The following is a 20,091-nucleotide window of genomic DNA, read 5'->3' as shown; positions in this document are numbered from 1 at the left end:
GACCTGGAGTATTGTCATGTGACAGATTCCATTCCTTCTCCCCAATCAGGTGAAATCTCTTCGGACAGAAAATGTCATTTAACTCGTTTCACTGGTCGACGGATTAGCTGGGCTGATGGACTGAACCTGTTTTTCAACAGGTTCCACACATGGGTTCCCCCACTGTATCAATGCAAGCTAGGGGTATGTTGGGGCCAGCTGGTGTTAACTCTGGAGTCCACGAAAGCTTAGTAGAATGATTTTACTTTTTTCTGCAAAGAGATTTTGCAGTGTGCATTCAGCATTATTAATGTAATTCTTGTGTTCACTGTTTTTTTGTCATTTCTTTGTTTGTTTTTATGTTTTTTTTAACGGCGAGAGATATAATCCCTCCACTGTGTTCTGGCTCTTCCCCGGGGCCTCCTACCAGTTGGATTAAACAGTTGGTCTTTTTTTTAAACAAATTTGATGTCAGAAATGGATTCAGCATCACCAGTTTCCCCAAACCACTCCATTATTCTCCAAATCCACCTGTTGCTGAAATTTTCATGTGCTATTTAATGCTAGTTATAAACATTACCCAGCTTGCAAGTTAGAATCTAAATGCTGGAAACCTACACATTTCTAACATCAAACTCAATATTTCAGGTTCACATTGGGCTCAAAGTCTGGAAAGTATTTTGCCACTGAAGGCAGTGCATAAATAAAGTTTCATTTTAATACCATATTGAATATTTGTGAATGTTGCCAAAAGAGGAGTATATGTGGAATAACTAGTAAGATATATTATGGATAAATAGGGAGTTGTTGCTTCTGTCCATTAGTAGGATAATGTCAACATTAAACCTCAACTATCAACACATTCATTTTAATTTCATACATAGAACATATCTAAGCCCTCGCAAACTTTTCCACATGAAACTGATAGACTCTCCCCTGTGTTCCTTTTCTACTCTGAAGTTTCCAGGTTCCTTTTTACATATGATGTGGGATTGTCCACCAGGAGCTCAGTTCTGGTGATGTGGCATCGACACTGTCGGGTCTTGTAGTTGAGACAGTGCCAGCGACCGTCCCTGTTCTTATTTTGAATGATTTTTCAGGACTAAATACCTCTAGACCAGGGGTCTCAAACTCAAATTACCTGGGGGCCATTGGAGGCTGTATCAAAATGACCAAAAAAAGACACAAAATGACTAAAAAAAGATACAAAATGACCAAAAAAGACACATAATGACCAAAAAAAACCCCACAAAATTACTAAAAAAAAACCTAAAAAATGACAGAAAAAAAACTAAATTACTTAAAGACACAAAATGACCAAAAAATACACAGAATTGCCAAAAAGACACAAAATTACTAAAAAAAAAAAAAAAAAAGACACAAAATGAATTAATAATAAAATGATCAATTTATAACGATGAACAACGGAACAATTCTGGCCTATTTTCTGTTCAAACAATATCTCATTGTACACTAAATGAACCCAGAATGTGTACATTGTATAATAGCTTAATTGTGCAATAAAAGCTTTCAAAATAAAAGAAAGTAATTGTGCACAAAATGAGAAATGTCATTGTTGTACAAGAATAATTGATATTGTTGTTAAGTCTCATTGTTTCAATCAGTATATTTGTATCTTCCAAATATATTTACATTAGATTTTTAAATAAGCTAAAATAAAGGGTTTGAATGCTTAAATATCTTTGCGTTTTTTTAAAGTGCCCCTCTGATTAAACACTGGCCCCTGCTTGGCCCCCACAGTAAAACTGGTCTAGAACCGCCACTGCCAAAAAGACACAAAATTACTAAAAAAAGGACACAAAATGACCAAAAAAGATAAAATTATATTATAAGACACAAAATTACCAAAAAAAGACAGAATTACCAAAAAAGACAAAATTATTTAAAAAAGATAAAATTATTAAAAAGACATAAATTACCAAAAACAGATATAAAATGACCAAAAATAGTAATTAAAGGGACCTTCTACACACAACACGGTAAAGTGCCATTCATATAAAACTCACATTAAACTTTCATATCAAGGTGGGGGCCACAAAATATCGTCATGAGGGCCGTGAGTTTGACACCCCTGCTCTAGACTAGATAGGCTAAATCGTCCTAGCAGGCCTCAAGGCCGCCGAAAAGATGGTTGTTGCAATATGGAAACCTTCACAGATACTTAACCTAAGACAGTGGATCCTTACCTTCTTAGAGGTTGTATACTTGGAATTATCAACGGCCCGTATCCATGGAGATACTGAAAAAACTATCCATGTGGCAGACAACAGCTGAAATTTTGAAAAGCTTATTGAGGTAACCCTTAATTATCATCACCCCTTATGACTAGCACAATAATCCCACTTTCCCCTGATGTTTAATGTGTGCAGGTCTGTTGTCTAGATCATTTCCACTGTTTTGGATGCATTCCTTTGCATACAGGCAGGCATGCATTGGGCTGCTTTTTTTTAAATTTCATTTTCCTTTTCTTTCCATATTACATGTTTATTGTCCTAGGTTTGTTTAGGTTAGATTGATTTGGGTGGCTGGGTGGATCATCACTGTATTCCTACATCACACAGCTGTGCTATATTTTATTTAATTCTGAATGCATACTTTTGTAACAGATGGTGGACCTCTCACTTTTTATGCCCACTCAATATTGCATTGTATTTTTGTACTTTGACATGTTCCTGCCCAATAAAAAGTTGGTCACAAAAACATTAAAGCTCCACTTAAAGCCCATATTGAATTCAGCTGAGAATGTGAGTAGTAGGGGACTTGAGCAATAGGTCTCTGTGAGTTCAGACTTCCTGGACAGCTTGTGAGGCAGTGGACAGTCGTTAGAAAACCAGGTTATGTAACATTAGAATGAGTCGGCCTACTGGGCCTCGCCTGAAAAGAAAAAAGGACTCGTGGCAAGCATTCTGACACAAAGAGCCTCACAGCCATGAAAGGAGAAACCGTATGTACTCAATGACAAAAAGGTGAAATGGATCAGTTTAATGCGAAACCAAGCAAGATTTCAACAACTTTTCATTTAGGCTGGCGCCATAACACAAGAGACTGATTCCAGAACAGAGTCAAACTAACAGTTTTCTTCTCTAATAAACTGAGGGACCAAGCTGATATTTTCGTCCTTGCTGAAGCAACACAAACACTGCACACAGCGTCTTGTCAGAGCAGAAAGAGATGCAGAAAAACAAGGATATATCAGATTCTCAGCATTCAAGTAGTGCAGGGGGTCAGAAACTGGCAGACTGGAGCATCAAACTCCCCCCTTTTAAACTCAATGTCACAACTGAGATGCAGGCAAGTAACAAAAGAAAAAACAATTAAAACCCTGGGAATTTCTGGAAAACAATCAGACAGTACTACAAAAAGGGTTTCTGACAGAACTACCTTACACTTCACATCTCATCATTACAAAAATATTAATCTTATTCAACTCAAAGCCAACATAGAGAACATGACACAAGTAGAAATTTGTGAGTGACGTGTTTACAATGGATCATGCAAGATGAAGTTCCAATATATTAAATCCAGTATTTGTTAAATGTGGAAGTCTGAATTGAACATTTGCAGCAATAAGACTTGAGTAAAAATTAATCTTGCGACTGGCTATTTGAGCAGTTTTATTTGGTATACAAGTATCGTGACAAACTACGGGAGCAATGCAGTACATGTGCCTGAGAGCAACAGAGTGTGTACGCACACAAGGAGCTTTGTTTTAACACAAACTTTAAAAAACAGGAAAAATAACTCAGTTACTAAACGTACGCAACTTTACAAATTCAACTAACACAACCTTTCGTGGTTTCAGAGATGTCTTCACAATATCGAGGATCAATAAAAAATAAAGCACTGGTTATATTTTCTTCTGTGAGCACACATCCTCATTGCTGCAGGGTGGAGGACGGTTCTTCTGTGGCAGGGTTAATTCTGAGGGGGGGGAGGTGGGGGGGCAGGAGGCATGCCGAAGGGGGGCATGCCCGGCACCCCCATCCCCATCATGGTGACAAAGTTGGAAGGGTCCATTGGTGGCGGGGGTGGTGGAGGGGCGTACATCATGCCAGTTGAGCCTGGTGGTGGTGGAGGGGGAGGAGGAGGGGCACCTGGGGGCAGTGGGGGCTGGACGCCAGGAGGGGGGGGCACCATGGACGGGGTACCCATGGGTGGTGGGGGCTGGGCTCCAGAGGCAGCAGGCTGCTGGGGCTGTTGCCATGGAGGCAGGGTGCCGGTGCCAGGGCTAGACGTGGTGGTGGTATCTGTAGGGGGGGGGCAGACGGAGGTTAACTCTTTACTGTCATCAAAACGTTCACACGGTCACCTTCACACTACAACATACATACCAACAACTCACTTCATTCAGACACAGTGATAGAAGGCTCCATGGGTTACCAGCTTCACTCATGTCTGCTAACATTTATACTTCCACAGAAAATTTACACCTTTAACCCTCTGGAGTCTCCAAAAGCTCCAAATCCAGACTTGTTGATGACATCCAGACTAGAAAACAAAGCAGCGTGGAGCCCTACTGTAAATTTACCTCTAAAGTTCTGGCTGTAAACTCCATGAGGCCAGTTTCACTTTGATGATGATATACCAAGTAAAACTGGAGACAAGCTCAAATATATTTAGTATAAAATGATAGAACTGGATGGAACCCTCTTATATGTTAGATTTGACACCTTTGGTCACATTTGCAACATTTAACATTCTTTATTGAGCATGATAGTGTTTTGAAAGTAAAAAGCTCAAAAATATTTAGTATAAAATGATAGAACTGGATGGAACCCTCTTATGTTATATAAGCATAATAGTGTTTTGAAAGTAAAAAAAAAAAATAGATTCAAAATCACATTTTATGTTGGACTAAAGGACTAAAAAAAAGATCCAAAATGACCCAAAAAAAGACACAAAATGACCAAAACACAAAAAGACACAAAATGAGCAAAAAAATGCACAAAATGGCAAAAATTGTTCGGCTAAACACACAAGACACAGTCCCACGAGAATAAAAACCAGAGTTGATGACAGGATCACACACAATCACAAGATCACATTTATGTTGGTTTTTCTTTGTTTCTTTTTGGTTCAAAATGTTGATCCAGTAAGTCAGAATAAAAATCTATTATTATTAGGTCATATAGGTGAGGTTGTGCTGAAAAAATATACCAACATGACATTAAAACATGTTTTAAGTGGTGTATACAGGCAGGATGAAAAGGATTCAGAAATGGACAAAATAGCCCAAAACTCCATAGAGTTAAAAGGTTGTCTTCATATCAAACTACAGGTAACTGCATTGTTGTATAGACAACTCTGAATGTGCTGATATCATCTAATTAGAGCAGAGGATTATGGGAGTTTTAATGTGTATGCACCTGACACTTACACTTTGTTTTTAAACTGTCAGACACTGAAATTCAGGGATTTGTTGGAATTAAAGACTGCACAATCAATGAACGAAGCATGATGTTGTGTATATGCATATGCTTAAATTTGTGGTGTATATGTGTATGCTTAAATACTTGGTATCCATTTAAATGTTCAAAATAAAGTATAAAATTAAATTCTGGCTGAATCAGTGTTTGGGTCTTACAAATTGTTCTATATGAAGTATTGTTTTTAGGATTTTCCCTGACAAACAGGTCTGTTCAGCACTAACACTAAACTGTATGTTTACATGAAACTTGAAAAAAAAAAAAAAATTATTGCCTTAATCTGACGATAACTGGACAACTGAAGTGCATGTAAACGTGTTAGTCCTTCTGGTGTTGGAGTTCTCCAACTCTGATTAGACACCCAGATAATGTGATTGGAATAGGATTTTTGCTGGCATGTATGACAAGACATGTGCACTCGCACATTAGCGACGGCATATCGCCATCTAGTGTTGAGGAGGAGGACACGTTCCCGTCAGTTATTCGATTTTCTCAGTTGCATGTAAACTGGAACAAGGACAGAAGTCCTATCGGATGCCAATATCGATTTTTAAGCTTAGCTTGATTAAACTGTGCATGTAAACGCACTGACTGTTTAAGGGATTTTCTAGGGTTGTACCATTGCAAGTTAAAATGATCACTGACTATTGTGACCCTGTTTTCTTGCAATACAGCATCGATATGTCCACTGATTTTGTTGCCATCCACGGCAGTTAAATTTGGCTCTACTTTTTCTCAATAGTAGAACTTCCATGTGACTATGCATAGGGGCACCTGGTCAACTGTTTTGGTCAGAATACACAAGAATACGTTTGAGTTTGTTAAGTACAGTTAAGAAAAAACAGTGCTAAATGAAGTGGCTTTGGATAGCAACAAACAAAAAAATCTGTGGACATATTGTCAATACAGTGTATACATAGACAGGTAAAACATTTTTAGGGTGGGTCTTTGTTTAAGAGGTTAAAATATGTCTCATGACAGGCCCCGTGTGCAGACTGACTTCTGCAGGTAATACATAGACTGCAGGCAAACACCTCATACCCCACTACAAAAATCTCTTTAAAAGTCAAAAGTGACTCGAGTAGTGTCTAAATTGTTTGTACCATCTGATTCACAGCTTCCTAAACTCAGATCTGTTGTATTTTGGGTAGAAAATGCTTTTTATTCAGTCTTACTCTGTTGCCAGGGTAGTGGTGTACTGGTTGCCATGCTGCTTGTTGGAGGGGGAGGTGGAGCCTGCTGTTGCCATGGTGGCAAGGGACCTGAGGGGGGAGGGGGCGGCTGGTTGCTGGGGGGAGGGGGTGGAGGTGGCATCATGCCCATTGGAGGTGGCAGCAGACCTACGAAGAAACACAGTTGAGATGAAACTTGTTATACAACACATGGACAAGCTTGGAAGTGTCTGCAGCATGGATTTAAAAACTTTTCCAGGTTGGGAAGGAAAGTGTCTCGGTGTGGGAGTGAAAATACTCCTCTCTCCACTCCCACACCATCACTCATTATACCCAAAGTTAGCCACTGTTCATCCATGAAATGTCTGGCCCTAATCTGTTTGATGGAAACATGCCAGTACCATTACATAGGCATATTTGGAAACCATGAGATGGCACAACATAAAAGGTATTAGAAGAGCAAAACACAATAAAAGCTTTTTTGGCTCTCATTAGTTTACTGTTTAGCAAACTGGCACCATTGAAAGTATGATAATAAGGCTATTAGCAGCTCCTAAATGCAATGTTCAGACAACAATCACTGGATTACTTTGATGGAGATGGAAACTTCTGAAACCTGACAATCCCTATAAAACTGTTAAGAGGATTTTTATTTGGTCTTTACTGAATAATTTCACTATAAATATGCAGTATTTCCCATGTCTGAGTTCAGGTTGGACTGAGAATACATCACACATCCTATAATTTCCCTGATGAGGAGCACAATGAGTATTTCTATTGCCCAGCATATTGACTTGGTAAAAGCTCCAGAAAGCCAGAAAGGTGTGCTCTTACCCATGGGGTGTGCATGAGGCCCTGGCCCCTGGCCCATGGGAGGAGGAGGGGGCTGCATCCAGGGGGGAGGCAGGCCGTTGGGGTTGGGGGGCATAGGGGGTCCTCCCATGCTGGGCATGGGCGGAGGGAAGCTGTGGGGTCCTCCGGGGCCACCAGGCCCTCCATGCATGCCGTGGAAGTTCCTGTTCTCAGTGGGACCGGAGCTCATCCAAGGAGGCCGGTTCTGCTGCAGAAAAGCCCTCACTTTCAGACACGTTTCTATGGTTACACAAGGACACAAGCATGTGTGTTGTCAACTCACCGGTGGTGGCTGGTTATTGTTGGGTGCCGAGGACCGGGGCCCTCCTCCCTGGTTGCTGGAGTGTCCTCCACCAGATGTGGGGACCGGGGCCTCCCCTAGCTCGGCCATCAGGGACAGATACTCCTTGTCCATGCGAGCCTTGTCCTGGGCTGACTGAGGAGGCTCACCCCCCGTCGCTCTGTGGGCAGCGAATGTGCTAAAGGAAGCAAAACAGCAAACATTGTTACACTACACAAAGAAATTGGACTGAGTTGAACTTTTGTGAGCTGAGCAAATGATGATCACCTGGTGTACTTGCAGTCAGAGGAGATGTGGCCTGCTCCACCACACTTGGTACAGAGGGTGGTGTTGGTGATGCTGCGTGGCTCAGAGTTCTGCCAAGGACGAAGGATCCTGCAAAGACAAACAGGTCGTCATGCTGCGCTGCAGCTTCAACTGAGCAGAATAGACTTGTGCCTAAAATAACAATAACTGTGCATTGTTTTATTTGGATCCCCATTAGCTGCAGCACAACTGCAGCTATTCTTCCTGGGGTCCGACATATAATATACAGTACATACAACTTAAATTAAAACAAACTGAAAGAGTTAACAATGGGAATAGTGAAGAAAAAAGAAACAAAAGAAAATAAAACCAAGATTATAAAAGATAGCAAATCTTCAAAATCAGGATCTTTAATACATTCTTTACATTTAATGAACTATAGCTATATTCATTACATAGTAGTTAATATACCTTACCAACATATTATTCTATATTTTTAATAGTACATTAATAGTAATAATTTCCATACATGTTCATTTAGGAGATGTTATTTCATCTTTACATTTAATATCCCTTACTTAAAGATGTTATTAGAGAGAGAGAGAGATAGAGAGATAGAGAGAGAGAGATAGAGAGAGAGATAGAGAGAGAGAGAGAGAGAGATAGAGAGAGAGAGAGAGAGAGAGAGAGATAGAGAGATAGAGAGATAACTTTATTCATCCCCGAAGGGAAATTCGGTTGTCACAGCAGTCCGGTATTCAAGTACAATAAAATACAATAGAATAAAATACTGAGGTAGCATAAATAAAAACAACAATAGAAAAAAAACACAGATAATACTGTGTAATACTATATAGCTGTGTTTATTACGTGCATGAAGCTCCAGCAGTGTGACTAGTTCCACTCACCTGTTGTCGTCTTCCCTCAGTGTGCCGTTGAGTCTGGCCAGCTCCCTCAGCTGCATCTTTCGTAGGTCGTTCTGATCCTCAGGTGTTTCGATGCCTTGCTTCAGAATGTTGCGGATCTACGGAGACACATTTTTCAGCATTCATACACAGTGCATAATGTAGAGTCCCAAAGGCACATTAAACACACATAGCAAGAGGAAAGATGCAGTGGTTCAGAGGGTTGTGTTGACATCTGACCTGCTCCACAGCTTTCTTGACGTTCTCCATTGTGTTTGCGGTGACCAGGGCATGCAGAGGCTCATCTTCCCCCGGCAGCATCTGTCCATCCTTGCGGCCTACCTTCCCTTCCTTCACAGAGCCTTTCCCCCGGATCATGATCTTGGCGCAGCATTCCTTCTCAATATTCTTCAGCGTATTACCACTGGAAAAAAACGGAAAAAGAAAGAAAATAAAATGGCTATACTCACTTTTAACTGCACTGGCTGTAACTTACTTTCTTAAAGAATGAGCAAAGAAAATGCAACACAATAGTAATAAGTTGAATTTACCGTGGCCCAATCAGCAGACCAACAAAGTTGATTTCAGGGTATTCATCTTGGGGGATCATAACTTTGTCGTTGACTCTAGTGGCTGGAGGTCTGCAGCAAACAAATACAAGAGGAACATTTAGTAGGAGCGGTGAACAGCTGCCTTTCCACCCCAGGGATCTGCCTTGATAGTCCCATAAAATAATATAATTAAACAACCTTGTGAAGATTCTGTTGTCTTTTATCAGATTCTGTGCCAAAATTAATTTAATTATACTCTAGGGCCGACACAAGCCTGCCAGTTTGCATGTCAAACCACTTTCTTTTGCTCCACTGTGCACAATCCTTCAATCTCTTTACATTATTTCCTGCAATATATTCTGTACCAAGGCAGCCGTGTCCATTTGTCAGCCGGGTTACAGAAAATGTACCGATGACGGATTTTAATGAAACCTGTTGGAAGTTGGGAGCAGATCTGTGTCATGGGGCTGATAGAGTAATTAGCCCCAACACAAATGATACAAAGCAAGTCTACAACCACTCAGAAAGTCAGCAAAGATTCTGGGACACATTTCATGGGTCACTTGATCCGTCCACGTCTCTTTATTGTCCAGAAATACTGGAATTGCTAACTAAGTGTCGTTAAAACGCTCTCAGAAATAAAATGCACATCCTTGTAGTGTCCATGCTGTTGTTGTTGTGATGGGACATGTCAGCTCATCCAATCAAAACTGACAGCAAAAGAGGAACCTAACTAGGACGGTTATTTAGTATCAGCCTGATCAGTGCCCAAATTTAGTTCTCTTTAAGGCATGCAGAGAACAAAGGAAAGAAAAAGCAGAACCCAGAACAAAGTATGGGTGATTCTCATGAAGCCAGTCTAAACTATGTCTGTGAAGATTATAAGGACATACTTTATAAAACTAAATATATTTCACTTTTATATGAATGAACTATATAGCCATAATGAGGCACAATTCATTGTTTGTAATATTTTCTATATTTAACATTTTTGTTTCTCATTACCGTAATGTGTCCAGATCAAAATGTCATGGTTTCTCCATACTTCTATACAATATATATTTAATAAACTTTATAAAAATAAATATACATTTGTTTAAAAATGTATAATTTCACAGAATATAATCAAATATAAATGTTTTTAACAATGTATGAAGAATAAAATCTGAATGGAAATTGATGAGAAAAATGGTTAGATGTTACGGTAATGATAGAATTGTTAGAATTAAAATATGTGTATATTTTAATAAAATACATTTTGGTGAGACCAGCTACCCTTGAGCATATTTAGGTGCTTGCCAAAGAAAAAAAAACCCTTTTGTTGTTTTTTATTTCCATTTGAAAATGTGTTACGGTAATGAATTTTGTTGCTCACAGTGTCTCTAAAAATGTCAGAAAATGCCTTAAAAATTTTCGAATAGATTATAAATTCATATTAAACAGTGACTTCAGATTGTATACGTCATAAAGGGTGAAAGAAAACATGTATTCAATGCTCTTGGATTTTTCTCTGAGCTGTACCATGTTCAGGAGCATCACCTGTATGCATGTTACATTTTTTCAAGTTCAGATTTCTTTATAAATCACAGTTTTTAAACCAACTTCAGATTAGTACCATCATTTCACAACTTCAACATGAACAAATAGGTTGCCACTACAAGAGGTTGGCGGCAACAAAACTTGTAAATAATCATACTTGTAGTCTGCAGGAGGCTTGAAGTCAGGATTGAGTCCAACCATTTCAGTGATGAGGGAGTGGCGCTCCTCCTCAATCTTCTTTCGTGTGCGATACTCACGAGTGTTTAACCTCTTGCCCTCGCTGTTGTAGATGGGCTCAGGAGAGGGAGACCTGAAAATGGCAGACAAAAGACAAGAAAGAAATCATCAATACCTTTCTAGAAGTGGATCTCTGCCATTTACAATCACAGGCTCCCTACGGCTAACTACAACTTTACCAATTTCAAGTCTTCATAAGGAATTTTTAATCAATGGGTACTTCACATGTTTTGGAAACAAGGTTAAAATTTGGATCTACTGAGATAATTCTCAGGTAGACTATATGACTCATGGCCAGTGCAAGAGCAAACTCAAAACAAAAAGAAAATTGGGAGGACCTCTGCACTGACATTTTCAAGGCTGGAGTCCATTCTTTTATACAATTCAGTGTAAAAAAAAAAAAAAAGAAAAAAAAGAAAAAGGGGGCAACCAAAGCTGTATAGTGGTAATTAACCCAATACACTGGAGGGGCATCAACCACAAAATTAAAAAAATAAACAATTACATGGCCATAACTTAACCTGCATACAGGATTGTTGGCCTACAAGAATGGAAAGTTAGGAAGTAAGGAAAAAGAAACCAAAGCAAAATTCGCAATCCTAAGCAGAAACGCTGGCTTTGAGAGTTGCTTGGTGTTGGCGTGGCGGAAGAGGTCCGTACCTCCCCTTGGATGCTGAAAACCTGTGTTGCTGCGTTAAGGAGGCTCTGTGCTTGAAAAAGGGTTAGGTTGATGTGGGGTAATTTGGGTTAGAGAAAAGGAATTAAGATTAGATATCCACCTTTTCCTATGCTCTCCCATCAGAGAGCCACATTTGTGTCCATGTGATGTGAAGAGTGAGAAAAAAAAAGGTTTTTCCTTTTATGCTTCAAACTTCCAACGGTGACAACCTGAAACACCCCCCGTTGGTTCTGTCACATTAGATTGGGGAGTGATTTATACGAGTGCTGCAGCTCTGCAATCAACTTTTTGGTTGCTGTGGAAATGTCTGATTATGAAGAGAAACTGTATACAGTGTACAGGCGACAGGGACTCTAGCTAACAAAAGGTCAACTTCACACACTCTTGAGAGCAAACCACATCCTGCGGGAACAGATCTTATGGAAACTATGTTATAGGCTGGCCAATACTTTTCCAGAACACATACAATTCTGGCAGTTTTCTTCCAGACCTCAAGAGTCCAGAGTAGGGCTGCACCATTATGGCCAAAATGAGAATCACGATTTTTTTGATCAATATTGTAATCAAGATTATTCATCATGTTAGGGAAGACATCTGTATTTTTGTTGCACTACTTTTAAACAAACAATAGGAACAGTTTTTAGTGTGTGGTGCTTGTTGTAAACAAACAGAGATCACTAAGTGAACACCTCCTGCAGCAGCAGCACATACGCACTGTACTGCTAAAGAGCTAACTGTTAGCCTGTTAGCAATTTGCAGACTGGACACTAAGGAGTTAATATCCCCTCTGGCTCTGCAGCTGGGAGAGACTGCTGCAGGAGGACTGGGCTGCTTTGACAGAAGAACGAATCTCCAAAAGTCTCCAATAACACCAGAAAAAGTCGCTGGATTTGACGCCTTTTTGAAAAATACTTGCTATGGGGGTCTGAAAGGTCGCTAAATATAGCAACAAAGTTGCTAAGTTGGCAACACTGCTTCGCCGGCTTTTACAAATGTTGTGTGTTGTTGTGGCGTCCAGTACTACGTCACATCCTGCTTAGCGTTCTATCCAATCAGAAACCAGGCTTTTTTCCAGGGGAGAAAAACGGCCCCGCCCCCTGGTGGTTGGTGGACTACTGGTGTAGAAAGTGCTCGATTAGATTTGCAGGAGAGCTGCATTTTAGAATTGAAATATCGCCGACAACCAGTTAATTTAATCATGGCGGCCAAAATCGTGATCAGGATTAAAATTCAATTAATTGTGCAGCCCTAGCCCAGAGGCAAAACTGGAACGTGCCCCCCCTACCCCTTGGGTGGAAATGTTTAAAGCCACATCACGGGAAAGCCAGAGATGACCAGCGACAAATTATTGTAAAGTCTAGAGCAGAATCTATGGATTACCGTCATGTTATCATGTAGGCTACAGGCCATGAGCTCAATCACCACTGGCAAAAAGTTATAGAATATCCAGTAGGCAAAAAAGTCAAGTAAGGCAATTGATTGGACTTGTGTTAACCTTTGGGTACCAGCTACCAATTCATCTCAACGATTTCAACTTTAAAGCTAACAACATAGGAAATAAACAATGCTAAAAATTAATTGCATAGAGTAAGGTGTTTGGACCCAAACCTGTTTCAGAGGAAAATCTCTATACATTATGCACTGTAAATGTTTTCATATATTCACACAGCACTCTACAGCAGGCACATAAAACAAGCAGTGGGTAAAACCAGGATTAATGAATACTACAAGGCTAAATTTGAAACAAGGACTCCACTTAAATAAAATGAGAAATAATCCAATAAAAAGAGTTATCTTTGTCTCAGCTGAAATAAATCTTATCTCAATTTACACTGAGCTAGATACATGGGGTTCCCCAAGCAATACCTGCTCCCCTTTACTTGAGACTAAATTATTATTATTTTTATTATTATTAGTCCAAGATTGAAACTATTTATTACATTGTAATGAAATTAAGATCCTATGTTTTTCCATTAACAAACGAAATGAGAAGCAAAAAAACCTAAATCTCATGCAAGATTGGTAGTTTGGCTCTGAGCTCTGTGGAAGATCATGAGATCAGAATGAAAGCTCAGGGAAAAGTCCTCAAAGCTGGCCTTGAGAAATGTTTGTTGGGGTTGCCCATCATTTTATTACAATAGTTGCTTTAAAATGTATATATTCAATTCATAAATAAACAATAATCTGTAATAGATTGTTTCAATGTAATTGCAAACACTGGGAGAGATATGTTTTTGATTATAAAAATCAGCTGCTGTACTACAAATTGTCTATTTTTTTAATTATTAATGTGCTCAGAGTTTTGCATTCCACTGTAAAGTTTAAAAGTAATGTCATCCTAGTGCTCAATTTTTAAAATTCTCACCATGCAGGTAACCAAACCCATCTTCTGTACTTAACATTACTTTTTACAAAATATTTTTATTGCTAGTTTTGCCTTAAACATTTCTAAATTGCCAACGCTACCAGTACAGGCATATGCATAATCATCTTTGCTTACCGTTGATGGAATGGCATCAGTCTCTGAGAGCCTTAATATATTAATGCTAATTACTTTTCCTCTATCTCTAGGCTTTAGCACCATGAAAAACCTTTACTTTAGTGATAGCTTACTAAACTCTACAGCTGCCAACTGAGCTAATATTATGGAATCTAAGATGTAGGCTAGCAACCACATATATACTGAAAATCAACATTTGTCTTCCAAAAAGTCAAGAATGTAGAGAAAATGTTACTGTTCATGGGTTTAATCTTTTTCCAACCTGTCCTCAGGGTTAACAGGGATTCCCAGGTCTCCTGTACGCAGTTTACGAGTCAGGTCTTCAATCTGCAGTTGGACTGGAAGAATTCAGGTTAGGAAAGAAAAACAAGGATGGAGAGAAATGTGGTTACCATAACAACATCAGAGAGACAACGCTCTGCACATTAGAGCACTGTCTCATACAATACTGAGGTAAAGACAAATGGTGAGTCTGTTAAATAAAAAATAAAGGGAGATCAAATTAACAACTGGTAAGACTCTAAAGCATGAAACCACTTACTGCTTCTTGAGGACATCACAGGACTAGAGTTCATTTACATTAGCATACAATGGGCTAACCTTTCCTCAGACAATGCTTTAACATGGCAACTTATCAGTAAATGTCGAGACCATGACTCCTAAAAATGCCTGCCAAGCCATAATATTTCAAACCAAGGCTGTGTTTTTCTAACATGAAGACAGGGCTTCACGTGTTGCAGCATACTGTGTTGAAGGGCTCGGGCATTTTAAGGATACATCAGGTCTAAAGATTACTGATCGCTCCATTTGTTTTGCACGTTACAGTAACAAAAACGGTGATCATAGTCACTCTTTGCACTCCACAGATCAAACACTGAGAGGCAGCAGTGACAAGAGACAATTCTTACATTTAGAAGGCAATGAAAAAATAAATCAGTCATCTCATGCACATTATGAAAGCTGTAATGAAATACCCCCCAAACACAGAGATTCACCTGTCACTGAAACAATTACTCTGGATTATGGAGGTGAATACAGGCCCTGTGAATTGTGGTTCACAGAAATTTCATCTTAAAATGCTTCCCTTGGATTGTTTTAGGGGATCTATTGAATGAGAAAGGAAACGATAAGTGTGACCAACAGAAGGTGGGCACAAATGAATGTTTACATACCAAGGAAGAACAACCATTACCAATGAGTGAACAGAATCAATAACAATGTCAGTTATTGACAAAAAAAGACTTGTCTGCTTCAGAACACCCCGCTGAGGGCCTGTGAAGGCAGCATGTTGGTGCTACACTGCTGCTGGAAGGCATTTGTGGTTAAACTGATTGGTTTCATGTGATCTTTTCTGTACTGTTAGCAGGGCAAACCAAGGGCACAATAACAGTGATCAAGTGTTTCCCAATTTGCAATGCCCACTGAATCAACTGGTTGAATTATTTCAATGTTGGATTGATTTGCCATTAAAGCAGCATTGCTCACACTTAGACCAATAGAAACAGAAGCACACTTCGGCATGTTAGGACATTATGAGTAACGCCTCCATGCACAGGAACAATACTGATGATGTGTAGGGGACCAAGCAAGACAGTGAGTAGTGACCTGCAGCTCAGGACAGATATCAGCAAGCAGTGGTGGTTTAATCATCTACAACTCCTTTTGCTAATGGGTGCCCAATGGTATGCAAACCATAAGACCACAGAAATACTTGCCACAGCAGAACCACTTTACTCCCATTAGAAAGAAACAACCTTAATTAGCACTTTACATCATCAAGTTATTATCATTGCTCATTGGAAATGATTGCTTTGTCTCAACAGTTGGAGCAAAATTAGACATTTCCCATTTTGGGTAACATAGTAATGTCACTGTCAAATACATTGAAAATACGACTTTAAGTTTATAGTTTGCAATGCCTCTCGTGGGTGCCTTTACAGAGCTCTAACTGTTGGGAATTCAGCAAAAAAGGACGTAAATGTAACATTAATACTGGTAAGCAACAAGTGAGAGAACTAGAACTGCAAACAGATGTAATTGATGACATGAAACAACGCTGCATTTGTAATAGCAATAACATGGATACTTGTATTATTAAAAGATGGGTTTATTCATTTTGTAAAAGGGATTTACCTATATAGGCTCTCTCCTGATCCCGGGTCAGTCCGGGGGGAATGACAGTGGGCATGCCCGGTATGACCGTCTTCTGATCAGGCGTCTCGCTGCTCCAACGACTCTTCTTTCTTGATTTCTTCTGATTGAAATCTACCGAAAGAAACAGGGAACATTATCCTTTTTTCCCCCTCAAAACTTTATTGAGAATTCCAATAAAGTCAGAACATTCATCTTGGGTAGAACAAAACAAAGTCTGGCATCACAAATTGAGAAAAGTGAGTGAAGTGCATATGTCAATACAGGTGTAAATTAAACAGACTAATAAAATAATTAAAAAGGAAGGAGGAAAAAAGAAAAAGGCATGACATATTACATTTCTCCAAATATTTCTTGAATTATTTTAACAGTATGTATACATTTGTTATCAATTATTTTGGTACATTCAAGGTAGTTGCTGAATTCAATTTCAAAAACAGGAAAGAAAGGTCGACCTTCGGAAAATTTGGCTTTATCTATGTGGAATTTCACCATTAGAATAATCAAATTAATTAAGTGTTGAATTTTCCTATCTTTATTGCTATAATATAAAAGTATATCTATGGTTTTCAAAATAATTTGTAGGTTGGAATGTGATGTGATGTAAACTTGACATTCAACAAAAAGGTGCATGATTGTTTCCACTTCAGCATTACAAAACACACAATTAACATCAATATTGGCAGACATTTGTTAGTGGGGTAAATGTTATGTATCATTTTATATTCAACTTCTTAAATTTTATTGGAGACAGCAAATGTATTGAGCCATGTTGCTTTCCAGTTAATGTCAGAAAAAGAGGACCATACAAATTTTCCTCTAGGCGTAATTTTCCTTTTCCTGAAAAAGCGATTCCTTATATGTTTGTTATAACAGTGGTGACTCATAATATTTACACCACTAACAAAGAGGGTAAAGTCAACTTTCTCTGTCTCTTGCCTTTCAAAATTACCTTTTATTAATTGGAGAAAGGGGAACATTATCCAAGTTGGCTGCAGATTTGATGCGTGATGTTATGGGATGTGTATACATCTCAGCCCCACTCAACAACCAGCAGGTTAATAAAAGAAGCTGGACGTAATGTAGGAATAATGCTAACATTACCCCATTTTAGGAAAGGTCTTAAACGTAGCCACTTCACATGGCATGGTACAATAACTTTAACCCTTTGATGCACAACATGGTCTAAAGTGACCCGACTAGGTTTTTATATTCTATATCTTTGCAATAAATTCATTTCATCATTCAGTATTGCAGGGTTTCCTTAAATTACTTGTTTTTGATCATCATACATCCTAATTTTTTGTTTTCATTTCTGACTTTTTGAATAGAAGCCCTTTTCTTAAAATCACTACGCTTCTAATGCACAAGGTCATTTTTCACCCATGTTGTGCATTTGAAGGTGTTTATAAGTATATAAGTTGTCATCAATTCCCCAATTTAAAACCTGACAAAGAAGACACAAGTATTAACTATCCTATTTCATTAAATTGGTGTGTTTTTTCCCCCCCAATGGAAATTGTTATTTGGTGGCTCTAATAAGTCTCAAATGTTAAAATATGTTATATATGCATTTCCAATGTAATCTAGTGGTTCTAACAACTCTTTTAAAGTTCATCCTTAAAAATAAGACAAACATAGTTACACATATAATCAAATTGTTAATTTAGTGTATCACTTTTTGCATAACTATGCTTCTAATGCACAATGTAAGTTTTGACACGTGTGTAAACTTGATGAAATAACACAAAAACTATTTTTCTTCATACAAGTATAAAAGGAAAATGGATATGATGACCTGTTGTAATAATAAACCCATGACCCATGTTGTGCATTAGAAGGTGTTTATATGTTGTGCATCAAAGGGTTAGTTCACCTTGGACTACACTATGATGTCCAACGCTGCACGCGCATTTCTTTAATGCTTTTTATTTCAGTATTTACACTTTATATTTGCGACATTATGATCGGTTGAACGTTAGCCGTTTTATGCAAACTTGACTGAGTTAACTAACGTTGGGAACTATTAAACACAATGTATGTGATAGCCATGTTACCGGGGCTGGCTCCATTTTAGGCCAGCAGGGCTCGGTGTGTGTGTGTGTGTGTGTGGGCCTTTAACCCACGCTGGGCCACATCACCCGGCTCGCGGACTAACTCTGCCGCATTAAAGGCTTCTAGCAGCAGCGGACGGGCCGTGAACTCACCTGCTTTGGCCAGTCCGCCTCCCGCTGCTGGTTGTGGGGCCTGTGCCGCAAAACTTGTCCCGGGATTGAACTGATGTGGCTGCGGGAAAGCTGCGCTCGGCATGGCGGGCTGGAAGGCTTGTAGAGCCGGGAAGGCTGCAGGCGGCCCCGGCGTCGGCATCAGCCCGTTCCCCGCTCCAGGCCCGGCGTCAAACCCGCGTTTTGCGCCAATACTGGGGTGCAACTTCCCCAAAGGAGTTGCGTTTGCGCCCGTGGCCATTTTCGGTGTACTCAAATGGCTTCCTCTCCGTCAAAAGTCAGTCGACTGGGGTATAAATGTGTTTAAATTGACCAAATATCTCACAGCCGACTGTTACACACACATTACTTTAATCAAAATGGCGCCCAACGGAAAACCACAAAGAATGATCCCATGGATCTTGTGCTGTAGTAAAGACCGTTCCTATTGGCCAGACCAAGCCCCTCCCCATAAGCCGTGTCCAATTGGGCAGATATTTTTTGTTTTCCTCATCCTGAAATCTGATTGGCTCTTATGACTGTCCATCCCCCTATTGTACTACCAATCTCTAACAAGCCCAATATGCTTACCCAGTACTAAAACATTAAAGCACTGATTAATGTAACCTTTACGTAAATATTTTTAATTAATACTTTCACTCGTATGAAAATATTATTTAATATGATTTAATATTTTCTCTGCCTTCACATATTCAAATTTAAGGTATTTCACTTTACACCAGTGCAATTAAAATCTAAACAGGGGTCTGACTGCAACCTTTACTAACTAAAGAGCCATTGTTGGCCAAAAAAGAGAAAAAATGTCAGAATGGAGCTGCAAACCTTATTTTGAGAATTAAAATGACAATTAAACAGACTACTTAGTCTAAATTAGCCAACCAACAGTATTAATATATACTTTTTATTAATTATTTATATTGATCATTTATTAATATAAATTTATGAGAATGCAGCGAGGACAGTGCAAATGAGAGGCTGGACACTGAAGAAATATCTGTAGGGAAACTCAAAACTAGACTTGAAGCTGGCAAAATCTAGAGGTTAAGGTACCGGGCTGGAGACTTTCTTAAGCTATGATGCACATTTTAGTTGATATTTTTTATAAGCCGTAAATAAGCTACATCATTTTACAGTTGAATACAAATTGTTTTTGGCCTATACCATTGAAAAAATTTAAATGTAAAGAAACAACCATTTCATTCCATATCATTTTTTGGTGACAGCCACAGCAGATGGCATGAAGAGCCACGTGTGGCTCCGGATCCACAGGTTGCCTACCCCTGGTCTAAACATGAGAATTATTATTC

At 39.1% G+C, this 20,091-nt stretch overlaps 1 protein-coding gene across 2 annotated transcripts; it reads right to left on the bottom strand.

Annotated features, from left to right (window-relative positions):
- Window positions 1–2,967: 2,967 nt before the first annotated feature.
- sf1 (splicing factor 1) lies at window positions 2,968–19,150 on the bottom strand. Of its 2 annotated transcripts, none has more exons than XM_059354602.1 (12): window positions 18,767–19,150; window positions 16,542–16,673; window positions 14,671–14,746; window positions 11,150–11,302; window positions 9,454–9,543; window positions 9,143–9,326; window positions 8,906–9,021; window positions 8,019–8,126; window positions 7,734–7,929; window positions 7,433–7,658; window positions 6,602–6,766; window positions 2,968–4,247 (listed from the first exon to the last, which is right to left on the bottom strand). In XM_059354602.1, the coding sequence occupies exons 1-12, from the start codon at window positions 19,023–19,025 to the stop codon at window positions 3,916–3,918; spliced, it is 2,037 nt and encodes a 678-aa protein (XP_059210585.1). In that variant the 5' UTR covers window positions 19,026–19,150; the 3' UTR covers window positions 2,968–3,915. The 2 variants fall into 2 exon arrangements, with proteins under 2 accessions (XP_059210585.1, XP_059210586.1); XM_059354603.1 differs by having other exon boundaries at window positions 7,433–7,655.
- Between the last annotated feature and the right edge of the window lie 941 nt (window positions 19,151–20,091).

Source organism: Centropristis striata, chromosome 17 (genome assembly GCF_030273125.1).
Source record: "Centropristis striata isolate RG_2023a ecotype Rhode Island chromosome 17, C.striata_1.0, whole genome shotgun sequence".
In the NCBI taxonomy this organism is placed as follows: domain Eukaryota; kingdom Metazoa; phylum Chordata; class Actinopteri; order Perciformes; family Serranidae; genus Centropristis; species Centropristis striata.
This window is presented reverse-complemented; position numbering and strand designations above follow the sequence as displayed.